Source organism: Colletotrichum orchidophilum (genome assembly GCF_001831195.1).
Source record: "Colletotrichum orchidophilum strain IMI 309357 chromosome Unknown Scaffold_1.1, whole genome shotgun sequence".
NCBI lineage: Eukaryota > Fungi > Ascomycota > Sordariomycetes > Glomerellales > Glomerellaceae > Colletotrichum > Colletotrichum orchidophilum.
In genome coordinates this window covers 339,981-354,252 of record NW_019172957.1, presented here as the reverse complement: position 1 = coordinate 354,252, position 14,272 = coordinate 339,981, and the positions used below count along the sequence as shown (strand labels likewise).

General features: G+C 12.0%; 1 protein-coding gene across 1 annotated transcript; it reads left to right on the top strand.

Moving 5' to 3' along the window:
• Positions 1–10,753: 10,753 nt before the first annotated feature.
• On the top strand, positions 10,754–10,906 carry CORC01_00062 (uncharacterized protein; the record flags this gene model as incomplete). The annotated part of the gene is made up of 1 exon (XM_022611720.1): positions 10,754–10,906. A coding segment is annotated over one exon (153 nt), but the record flags the coding sequence as incomplete, so codon positions are not given.
• Positions 10,907–14,272: the final 3,366 nt, after the last annotated feature.

The following is a 14,272-nucleotide window of genomic DNA, read 5'->3' as shown; positions in this document are numbered from 1 at the left end:
ATAGTTTTATATAAATCCGGTATTTTTTAAATATAATTTAAAATAAGTCCGATTTTTAATCGTCCGTATTAAATATAAATATTTTAATAAGTTTTATTATTTTAATAAAAACGATATATTTAGTTTATTTTTATTTATTAAATATTATATAAAACTCGTTTAAATTTTTTTTTTAAATTGTTTAATAACTAAATCTTTTGAATAATATTAATTAGTTTTTTAATTTATTTATAAATTATATTTTCGTAATTATAAAATTCTTAAAATAATATTAATATTTCCGATCTTTATAATATTATATTTTAATTATTTTAATTAATTATTAATATATATTATAAAATATATAATTTCTTAATTAATATATCCGTCGTTATAATTAATTTTTTTTTATTTTTTGTAAAGTATATAAGTTCGTTTTCTATATTTATAATAATTTATATTTATTCATTATTTTTAATAAAATAAAAGGTTTTTAAACGCTATTATTAATAATAGCGTTTATATCGTATCCGTTTATTTAAAATTTAAATTATAAATATTCTTTATTAAAAAATATTATAAAATATAAAAACTTATTTAGTTTAATTATTTTTTATCGTTTTTTTATAATTAACGTATTTAGTTTTTTAATATTTCGAAGGCTAATACCCGTCCTTTTTTTATAAATTATTTATAATTAATTATTAAATTAAAACGCTTTTATTTTTTAATAAATAAATATAATACGTTAATAATATTATAAATATCGTTTATTTCTTTATTAATAAGTTTTTTTTTTAAAAAATAATTTATAATTTCTAAATATTTTAATATTAAATTATATATTTAAAATATATTAGTTATATAAATAGTTTTTTAAATCTTTAATAAGCTAATCTAATTCTTTTTAAAAGCTTATAAATTCTTATCATTTTAATTATTTATTTAAATCGGTTTCTTTTTTAATAGTAAAATCGTTAATATTAAATAGTATTTTATAATCGATTTTTAATTAAATACGTCGTTAAGTAACGTCGTAAGGTTCGTTCGAGTTATAAAATAATTATTAATTTATTAATTATTTATAATTTAATATATTAATATTATTTAAAAAAGGGTTATAGTATAGTCCCTTAATATTAAATTTTATAAATATATTATCAAGAGTTTCTTTATTTAAATTATCTAATTTAACGCTTTTTTTAAACGTAAAAAAGTTTTATTTTAATTAAAATATATCGTCTTTTGTTATTACTTTAAGCTATTTATTTATTTATTATTATAAAATAATAAAAACCGTTTTTATAATTAAATATTAATATATATAAACATCTATCGTATAATAAGCCTCGTTTAGTTTTTTAATATATTATTAATAACGTTTTTTTAATATTTAAAATCTATAAATTAAATATATAATATTTATTTCTTTATTAATTTTACATTTTAATTAAAAAAAGTTTTCTTTTATTTTAACTTTTAATCGTTTTTAAAATCGTTATTAAAATAAAGCGAGTATTATTTTTATATTTAATTCTTTTTTTTTAATAATTGGCTAATTTTATAATAATTAATTAAAATATAAATATAGTTTTTATTATAATTTTTTATTATTAAAAAGCGCTATTTATAATATTAAATTATTTTATTAAATATTTATTATATTATATAAATAAATTTATTTAAAATCTATATTTTATAAACTAAAATCTTATTTTTTAATTAAAATAAGTCGTTTTTTTTTTAATTACTATCTTTTTTTTTAATTTATTTTTTATTATTATAAAAGTTTACGCTTAGTTAAGAAAATTAATAAGTTATACCTTAACTATTTTATATATTATTAATAATATTTAGATATACTTTTTATTATAGTTTTTAATAGTTTTAAAACGTTAAACTATTTTTTATTTATTTATTATAATAAGGGTTTTATTAAAAGGTTTTTTAAAATATTATTTCAATTATTTTTTATTATTTTAATAAATAAAGTAATTATCGTCGTAATATATAATTTAAAAAGTAATTTATAAAATATTTTTTTAGAAATAATATTAATTTATTTTTTAAAAATAAGTCGTTATTAAATTCGTTTAAGTTATTTATAATTTTTAATTATATATTTTAACTTATTATAATTATAATATTTGAATTTTTTCTTAATAGGATTAGTTTTATTTTGTTATATTAAAGTTTATAAATCCGTTATATTATTTATAAGCGGTAGTTTATTAAGGATTATTATTCTTATTATAATAGTACTTTTAATTAAAATTATATTAAAGTTATTATTAATATTTATATTTTAAGTTAAGTTTTATTATTATTATTTTTTTTTTCTTTTTTTCTTTTTTTATAAAAGCGGTTATCGATTTTAATTATGAGTTTAATATATTAAAAGAAATCGTTTAGTTCGTTAATTTTAATAAATTCGTTTTTAACCTTATCTTTTAATCTTTAATAAAATATAAAAATCTTAATATTATTAATAAAATTAAGTTAAATATTAAAACGTTTAAACTTAACTAAATAGTCTTTTATTAATTTAATTTATTTAAATTATAATATATTATATTTAAATTATTATTTTTTATTTAAATTTTAAAAGAATAATTTAAAAACTTTTTTAAATTTATCGAAATTATAATAAATATTTTATATTTTAATAAAATATTTATTAAAGATTTCGTTTTTAAAATACTTTTTTTAAAAAGATTTAAATTATTTAAAAACTCGTTTTTTAAAAAAGTTATTAATATATACGACCTTTTCGATTTTATTATTAAAATCCTTTTAATAAAAGTTTTAAAAGTTTTTAATTTAAATTAAAAATCTTTTTAAAATTTTAAAAGTTTTATTAAAAATAATAAATATATTAAATTTAAATTTTTATAATTATTTATTAAAAAAAATAATAATATTAATAACCTTTTAAAACTTATTTATTTAATTAATAAAGTTTAAAACTTTTTAATATTTATTTTTGAATTTTTTAAATATAATATTAAATATTTTTTATATTTTAATAATATTACGGTCGTTTTTAATTTAAATTTTTATTAATTAAATAATAATAATATTAAAAAAGTTTATTAATTTTTTATTATATAAAATATTTTAATTAATAACGTAACGTATTTAAATATATATTATTTTATTAAAAACTATATTTTTATTAAAATTACATTTAATATTAAATATTTTTATATTTTTTTTAATTTAAATTAATTTAATATTTAAAATTTAAAGTTTTTTTATTTTTATTTAAAAAAAATTTAATAAATATTATTCGTATTATTTAATAAGTTTTTATAAAATCGATTTATTAAATAAAAATAATTAAAATATTATAGTTAATTAATTATAATAAGGTTTATATTAATAAAAATCGGGGCTATAATATTTATAAATAATAGTCGTTAAAAAAATAGTTTTAATAAAATTATTATTTATAAGTTGTAAAATAAATAAGGCTTTAGTAATTAATTATAATTTTATTAAATAAGTTTTTAATAAAAATAATTAAAAGTAATCGTAAGATTTAATATAAAATTAATTATTAGAAAGCTATAGAAATTATAAATATAAACTTAATTAAAATTTATATTATATATAAATTTTATATATTATTAAATAGTTTTTTTATATTTAAAATTAATATTATAAAATCGGTTTTTTAAAAATAAATTAATTTTTATTTTATTAATTTATATTTAAAAACTATTTATTATTTATAGGTCTTTTTTATTATTACGTAACTTTTTTATAATTCTTCCGATTTATTAAAATAATATATATATTTTTATTATTTAATTATATATATAATAAGGTAGCCGTTGTAGAGTAGCGGGGTAGGTTTTTAGTTTATTATATATATTAGGTCGTAATAATACTATTATTATTAATAAGCCGTTTAAAGGCTCTATTTAGTAATAACTTTATTAACTTATTAGCTAAATTCTTATTTTTATAAATCTAGCAGATCTTAATAAGTTTATACCGTTTATAAGACTACCGTAACGCTATTATATTAATTATAAAGCGCTTTTTTTTTATTATATTTAGTTTAACAAGGTATTTATGTAGTAAATATAAATTAATATAAATAATAATAAGGATCGTGGGCAGTTTAAAATAGCTTATAATCTTTTTAAAGGTTATAAAGATAGCATAGGCGATATTTATATTAACTACTATTTTATAAATTTTTAACATAAATACGCTCTAAATAACGCGTTTTAACTTTACTAAACTATAATAAACGACGTTACTATTAATTTTAAATATATCGTTAGCCTCGCTAACCTTATTTATTAATATAATAATGTATCTTAGCTATAATAATAGATTATTATATTAATAAAAGAATTATTAATAAAGATAAATAATTTCGTAGTAGCTAAGTCAATAAGGATAAATATAAGCCCTTAATTAAGAGATTCAGTCTATTACTATAACTAAAAAGTAATAAAGTAAATAAAAAGTAAAAATAAATAAAAGGGTTAATAAATAGTTAATGAATAAATCGATTATATTAATAATAAATCTAACTATTAAACTAAGAATAAAAATCTTCTATATATAATCTAATAATTATTATATATAAGTATATTATTACGACCTAATATATATAATAAACTAAAAACCTACCCCGCTACTCTATAACGGCTACCTTACTATATATATAATTAAATAATAAAAATATATAAATTACCTTAATAAATTAAAAAAACTATAAAGAAATTATATAATAATAAAAAAGACTAATAGATAATAAACGGTTTTTAAATATAAACTAATAAAATAAAAATCGGTTTACTTTTAAAAAACCGACTTTATAATATCGATTTTAAATATAAAAAAACTATTTAATAATATATAAAACTTATATATAATATAAACTTAAGTTAAGTTTACGTTTATAACTTTTATAACTTTTTTAATAATTAATTTTATATTAAATTTTATAATTATTTTTAATTATTTTGATTAAAAACTTATTTAATAAAATTATAATTAATTATTAAAACTTTATTTATTTTACGATTTATAAATAATAATTTTATTAAAACTATTTTTATAACGATTATAATTTATAAATATTATAGTTTTAATTTTTATTAATATAAATTTTTTTATAACTAATTAATTATAATATTTTAATTATTTTTATTTAATAAATCGATTTTATAAAAACTTATTAAATAATACGAATAATATTTATTAAATTTTTTTTAATAAAAATAAAAAATTTAAATTTTAAATATTAAATTAATTTAAAATAAAAAAAAATATAAAAATATTTAATATTAAATATAATTTTAATAAAAATACGGTTTTTAATAAAATAATATATATTTAAATATACCGCGTTATTAATTAAAATAATTAATATTATAAAAAACTAACGGACTTTTTTAATATCATTATTATTTAATTAATAAAAATTTAAATTAAAAACGATTATAATATTATTAAAATATAAAAAATATTTAATATTATATTTAAAGAAATTAAAAATAAATACTAAAGAATTTTAAATTTTATTAATTAAATAAATATATTTTAAAATAGTATTAATATCGTTATTATTTTTTTTAATAAAAAATAATATAAATTTAAATTTAATATATTTATTATTTTTAATAAGATTTTTAAAATTTCAAAACTTTTTTTAATTTAAATTAAAAACTTTTAAAAGTTTTATTAAAAAAACTTTATTAATAAAATTAAAAAAATTATATATATTATTAACTTTTTTAAAAAATAAGTTTTTAAATAATTTAAACTTTTTTATAAAAAGACTTTTTTAATAAATATTTTATTAAAATATAAAATATTTATTATGATTTTAATAAATTTAAAGAAGTTTTTAAATTATTTTTTTAAAATTTAAATAAATAATAATAAACCGAATATAATATATTATAATTTTAATAAATTAAATTAATAAAAAACTATTTAGTTAAGTTTAAACGCTTTTATATTTAATTTAATTTTATTAATAATATTAAGATTTTTATATTTTATTAAAAATTAAAAAATAAAATTAAAAACGAGCTTATTAAAATCGATAAATTAAATAATCTTTTTTATATATTAAATTCGTAATTAAAATTAGTAACCGCTTTTATAAAAAAAAAAATAATAATAATAAAAACTTAATTTAAAACGTAAATATTAATAATAATTTTAATATAATTTTAATTAGAAATACTACTATAATAAAAATAATAATCTTTAATAAATTACCGTTTATAAATAATATAATAGATTTATAAACTTTAATATAATAAAACGAGATTATTTTTATTAAAAAAAAGAATTTAAATATTATAATTATAATAAATTAAAATATATAACTAAAAATTATAAATAACTTAAACGAATTTAATAACGACCTATTCTTAAATAATAAATTAATATTATTTTTAAAGAAATACTTTATAAATTATTTTCTTAAATTATATATTAAAACGATAGTTATTTTATTTACCGAAATAATAAAAGATAATTAAAATAGTATTTTAAAAAGCTTTTTAATAAGACTTTTATTATAATAAATAAATAAAAAGTAGTTTAATATTTTAAAACTATTAAAAATTATAATAAAAAATATATTTAAATATTTTTAATAATATACGAAATAATTAAAATATAACTTTTTAACTTTTTTAAATAAACGTAAACTTTTACAATAATAAAAAGTAAATTAAAAAAAAGAAATAATTAAAATTAAAAACGACCTATTTTAATTAAAAAATGAGATCTTAATTTATAAAATACGAATTTTAAATAAATTTATTTATATAATATAATAAATATTTAATAAAATAATTTAATATTAGGAATAACGCCTTTTAATAATAAAACATTATAATAAAAATTATATTTATATTTTAATTAATTATTATAAAAATAGCCGATTATTAAAAAAAATAACTAAATATAAAAATAATAATCGCCTTATTTTAATAATAATTTTAAAAATAATTAAAAATTAAAATAAAGAAAAACCTGTTTTAATTAAAAAATAAAATTAATAAAAAAATAAATTTAATTTACGGATTTTAAATATTAAAAAAACGTTATTAATAATATATTAAAAAACTAAATAAAGCTTATTATATAATAAACGCTTATATTTTTTAATATTTAATTATAAAAACGGTTTTTATTATTTTATAATAATAAATAAATAAATAATTTAAAATAATAATAAAAAATAATATATTCTAATTAAAATAAAGATTTTTTATGTTTAAAGAAAATACTAAATTAAATAATTTAAATAAAAAGATTATTAATAATATATTTACGAAATTTAATATTGAAAAACTAAACTACGACCCTTTTTTAAATAATATTAATATATTAAATTACGAATAGTTTATAAATTAATAACTATTTTATAATTCAAATAAACCTCGCGACGTCGCTCGACGACGTATTTAATTAAAAATCGATTATAAAATATTATTTAATATTAACGATTTTATTATTAAAGAAAAAACCTATTTAAATAAGTAATTAAAATAATAAAAATTTATAAGCTTTTAAAAAAAATTAAATTAACTTATTAAAGACTTAAAAGACTACTTACATAACTAATATATTCTAAATATATAATTTAATATTAAAACATTTAAAAACTATAAATTATTTTTTAAAAAAAGAAAACCTATTAATAAAAGAATAAACGATATTTACGATATTATTAATGTTTCATATTTATTTATTAAAAAATAAAAACATCCCGATTTAATAATTAATTATAAATAACTTATAAAAAAAAACGGGTATTAACTTTTAAAATATTAAAAAATTAAATACGTTAATTATAAAAAAATAATAAAAAACGGTTAAAATAAATAAATTGTTATATTTTATAATATTCCTTAATAAAAAATATTTATAATTTAAATTTTAAATAAATAAATACGATATAAACGTTATTATTAATAACGTTATTTTAAAGATTTTTATTTTCTTAAAAACGATAAATAAATATAAACTATTATAAATATAAAAACTAAACTTATATACTTTATAAACGATAAAAAAAAAAGAAATTAATTATAATAACGGATATATTAATTAAAAGACTATATACTTTATAATATATATCAATAATTAACTAAAATAATTAAAATATAATATTATAAAAATTAAAAATACCGACGTTATTTTAAAAATTTCGTAATTATAAAAATATAATTTATAAATAAATTAAAAAACCGGCTAATTTTATTAAATAAATTTAATTACTAAACGACCTAAAGAAAAAGATTTAAAAGAATTTTATATAATATTTAACGAACGAAAAACTAAATATATCGCTTTTATTAAAATAAGAAAACTTATTAAAATATTTATATTTAGTATAAACAATTAAAAATCGAACTTATTTTAAATTATATTTAAAAAATACCGAATTTATATAAAACTATTCGTTTTAAAAAAAAAACTAAAATTATTAAAATATAATAATTAAAATATAAAAATCAAACTAAAAAAAAAAATTATAATTTAAATTTTATTTATTATATATTATAAATTAACTTAAACGTAACGAACTTAATAAATATATTAATAATAAATTTAAAAAGAATTATATTAAATTATTATCCTTTTTAATAAAAGTATTAATTTTTTTTATATTTAAAAAAAATAAAAGAGAATTTAAATTTATAATTAATTATAAAAAATTTAATAAAATTATTAAAAAAAATTATTATTTATTATTTTTTATTATAGAATTTAAAAAAGTATTATATAAAGTTAAATAATTTATTATAATAAATTTTAAAAAAGTATTTAATTAAATTAAAATTAAAATAAAAAAAAATAAAAAATAATATTTCGAATTTATAATAGATTTTATAAATATTTAATTATATTTTTTAAACTTATTAACGTATTTATTATATTTTAAATAATAATTAACTACGTATTTAAAAAATATATTAATATTTTCGTAATTATTAATTTTAATAATATCCTTATTTTTTTTAATTTTAAAATATATAAAAAATATATTTATATAATATTTTAAAAATTTTAAAATATAAAACTCTTTATTAAATTTAATAAATACGAATTTTATATATAAAAAATAGATTTCTTTAGCTATATAATTACGTTAAAATAAATCTATATATAAATATTTAAAGTAATAATAATTAAAAACTAGCTTATATTTATTAATAATAAAAACGTGTAATTATTTTTAAAATTTATTAACTTTTATTAATAATTTTTTAAAAGTTATATTAATATTATTAAACTTTTTAATAATTTAATTAAAAAAATACTATTTTTATTTTAAATAAAAAATATAAAAAAGCTTTTAATAAAATTAAAAACTTAATTATTTTAAAATTAATTATTATAATTTTAAACTTTTAAATATTATTTAAAATTAAAACTAATATTTTAAACTTTATTATAAAAATTATTTTAAAATAATAAAATTAATAAAAAAGAATTTATTTTTATATATTTTATTTTAAATTTTTTATAAAATAAAATTAAATTGATAAATTTATAATAAAAAGATAAATAATTATAATTAAAATTTTTAAAAAATAAAAAATTTAATTTTTAAAAACTAAATATAAAATTATTATTTATATAAATTATAAAAACTTTACGAATTTTATAATAAATAAAAATTTAAATAAATAATAAATTAAATAAAATAAATTTTTATTTAAATTTAATTTCCGAATTATTTATTAAAAAAGTTTATATAATAATAAAACGGACGTTTTTAATAAACGACTTAATTATAAAATTACGAATTTTAAAAAAATATAAATAATTTTTAAATATAATAATAATAATAATTTCGTATTCATTATAAAACTTTTTATAATAATTAAAAAATTTAAAACTAATTTATTTAAAAAATAACTTTTAAGTTTATTATAAAAGTTTATAATATTTAAATATGTAATTATTAAAATATTATAAAAATATAAAAACGGATTTAATAATATTATAATAAATCCGTTACGAAAATAAAAATCATTAAAATTATTAAAAACTATAATATTTATAAAAAAAATAAAAATAGCTTTTATAAGCTTTATAAAAAGCTATAATTATTATTATTGCCGTTAAAAATATAATATTTAATTTTTTAAAACTTTATTAATAAATTTTTAAAATTTAAAAAACTATTTATAAATATATAAAACGATAATATTTTAATTATTATCGACCGACTTATTAAATTCACTTATTTTATATTATATAAAAAAACGAATAATATTAAAAAACTAATATATATATTTTTAAAATAATTATTATTAACTATAATTTATTTAAAAAAGAAATCTCTAATAAAAATAAATTATTTATTACTAAGTTTTAAAAATTATTAATTTCGTAACTCGATATAAATTATAAACTATCGACCTTTTTTTATTTATAAATCGATAAATAAATAGAAAAAATTAATTAAATTCTTAAAATATACCTTTATTATTATATAAATTATAACTAAAATAATTAAATATTATTATTATTAATAACTTAGTTTATATATAATAACGTAATTAATAAAAATATAAAAAAATCCCTTTTTTATTTTAACTATAAATTCTAATTAACTATATATAAAAAAGCATACGAAAGATTATAAATTATAAAAGCCGTAATAAACGTAAATAAATTTAAAAAGATTTAAAAAAAAGCCTTTTTAAACTTTAAATTTATATAATAATATATAAAGAAATACATTAATAAATCAAAAATTAATAAACTAATTTTAAAAAAAAGAGATAATATATACTTTTTTTATTATAATATTAAAACGAAACGACTAAATAATAAATTAAATTATAAAAAACTTAAACCTTTTAAAATTAATAAAAAAGTTTTATTAATAAATTTTAAATTAAAACTTTTAAATATAATATAATATTATTTAGTTTTTTATATTTTATTTCTTAAGCCGGTATTTAAAAACTTATATATAAAAAATCGTATTATTATTAAACTTAACGAATTAAAATATAAAGTTAAACGAAATATTAACTTCCGAATTTAAAAAGGATAATAAAAATATTTTATTAAATAAAAAAACTATAAATATAAAAATAATATATAAAAACCCGTTACGAACTTTTAAAACTCTTAATAATTTTTTAAAAACTATTAAAAAATAAAATTAATAGTCCTAAGGACGTAAACTCGTTACTAAGCTCAAAAAAAGACTAATCTTTATTATTAAAAACCTATATAAATTATAATTCTTTAACTATTTTATATTTATATATATTTAATATAAATTTTAAAATATCGGACTTATTTACTTTTTATATCTTTTAAAAAAAAATCTTAACCTAACTATCTTATATTAACTTTTAAGTCTTTTAAATATAAAATTAATAATTAATAATAATCGTTATTAATAATTAAAAACGGGCTAACTCTTTATAAAATTTTAAAAATTCCTTACCCGCTTTTTTTTCCTTTTATTTTATTTTTTTTATTAAATATAAAATTTTTAAATTATAATTATTAACGATTATAAATATAATAAAAAAAAAATTAGTTTATAAATTAATATTATTAATACCTTATTATAAAGCTTTTTCGTTTTTATATAAATTTAATAATAAGAAAACCCTTTACTAAATTAATAAGTAATTTTAATATAAAAATAATAAATATAAAGTATATCGATATTAACTAAATAAGCTTTAATAAACTCTAAAAATACTAAACGTTTATAATCTTTTATTTTTATTTTTTTAAATCTTATTTTAACGCTTGATTTTTCTACGTAACTTAATATAATATTAATATTATAAAAGATAATAAATTAATAATTTAATAAGCTTTAACTTAAGCTATAAATATTTATTTATAAATCTATAAAATTAAATTTTTAAAAAAGATATTTAATATTATAATTTAATATATATAATAAATTAAAAACTTACCCCACTACTCTATAGCGGCTATCTCGTTATATATATAATTAAATAAAAAAAATATATATATTATTTTAATAAATTAAAATAATTATAAAAAAATTACGTAATAATAAAAAAAACCGACGGATAATAAGCGGTTTTTAAATATAAATTAATCAAATAAAAATCGGTTTATTTTTAAAAAACCGATCTTATAATATTAATTTTAAATATAAAAAAACTATTTAATAATATATAAAATTTATATATAATATAAATTTAAGCTAAGCTTACGTTTATAATTTTTATAACTTTTTTAATAATTAATTTTATATTAAATCTTACGATCGCTTTTAATTATTTTTATTAAAAGTTTATTTAATAAAACTACGATTAATTATTAAAACCTTACTTACTTTACGACTTATAAATAATAATTTTATTGAAGTTATTTTTATGACGATTATTATTTACGAATATCGTAGCCTTGACTTATGTTAATATAAACCTTATTACGACTAGCTAGCCGTAATACGTATATGTTACTTATATACGAATTAAGTTTAATTAGTTATTAAATATAGTTTTAACTAATTTATTTACTTATATAAGTATTAAACTTTATAAGAATACGAAACTTTATATAAAGCATTTAAAAGGCCCTTTCTATAAAAAGGTTTTTTAATTCGAACGTTATTTAAATACGTATCTATAAGAATATATTTTAAGTCTATAGCTTGAAAATATAAATATATATTTAAAAATATATATTTATATACAAAATATATATCATTAAAAGTATGAAAAATCGCTAATTCTAAATATATTCATTATAGACTTTAATCTCTTATAATAATTGAGATATATCTTTTTATATTTAATATATATTTATTATTATATTATAGGGTACTTAGAGTTCTCTAGGGTACCTGGGAGGTATAACTCTATTATAGGGTACTTGAGAAGTATAAATCTATTCTAGGGTACTTAAGATATATAGATATTAGAATAATTAATAATTATTCTAAGTATTTATATCTTTAAAAAACGCTTTGTTAGTTTTATTATATTTTATTTTAATATATAAAATAGGAGATTAGTTTTAATTAAGAAGTATAAAAACTAAACTACGTAGTATAGCTATTATATTATTAAATTAGTTATTAATAGCTTCATAAAAAAAGTAGGATAAGGGTTACCCTTAACCATATATTATTTTAAACTTATCAATAATACTATATAGGAATATAGTCTTACCCTTACCTAGGTCGCCCTTAACCTAAAGTAGTTACTAATCTTAATCGTTACGTTATTAATAAAAGTTAAAATTCAAAAGTACCTAAACGTAGCAGTTAATATGTAAACCGCCTTTAGTATCTTAAATATATTTTTTATCATAATACAGATTAGTAATCTATAGATTAGCTAAGTATTTTATAAACTCCTAGCTCTATTATCTTTTTTTTTAATATTTAGTATAGTTTTTAATTATAATTTTAATATTTTAAAGTTCTTTATAGTTAAGTTAAAGTTAATTTATTATTTCTTTTATAGTTATTTTTAGTTTTTAAAAGCGTTTAAGTTTTTTTTAAGAGTTATATTACTCTAAGTCGCTCCGTACGGCGGCCTTAACGGCCTTAATAGTATTAATTTTGCTAGCTTAATTATTAATTTTTAAAAGACTTTTAAAAAACCAGTAATATAGCTCTTATAATAAAAAATACATTTTATTTAGTAAAGTAAAAGCTTTTAGTATAGCTTAATAATATACTTTTTAAACTTAATACGTAGCTTTTAAAAGTACGGGTCGGTATAAGTTAGTTTAAAAAGGAGATTAATTAAGTTTTAGTATTAGTTTATTTTTAATATAATATAAATAATATTATTATAATAAATATCCAATTTAGTAACTGGATTTATAAATATTTATAAAGCGTTAGTAAATATTTATAAGTTTATAAATTAACTTACTTTAAGAAAGAAGATACTAACCTAGGCAATAATAGCTTTAGGAATAGCTTTTATAGCCTCCCTAATTACTTCCTTTAGAGGTGAGATAACTTAAATTATATTACTAGCTTTTTGTTTGAATTTTATTTCTTTTTTCGTTTTTTATAGTTTAATTTAGATAAGATACTCTACCTAGTGCTATTTTTCCGGTGTATTAAGTTTAATATAGTTTTTAGTTATAGTAATAGTAATATAATTATTATTATAAAGTTCGGCCGATAGGAGTTTCTTATACACTTTAATTAATTTGGATTTACTCTATTTTAAGTTATTATACGCCTTATTTTAAAACTGTTTTTTAAGGCTTGCTATTAATATTAATGTCTAAAGAGGCGTAGAAGCCTAAGGAATAGGTG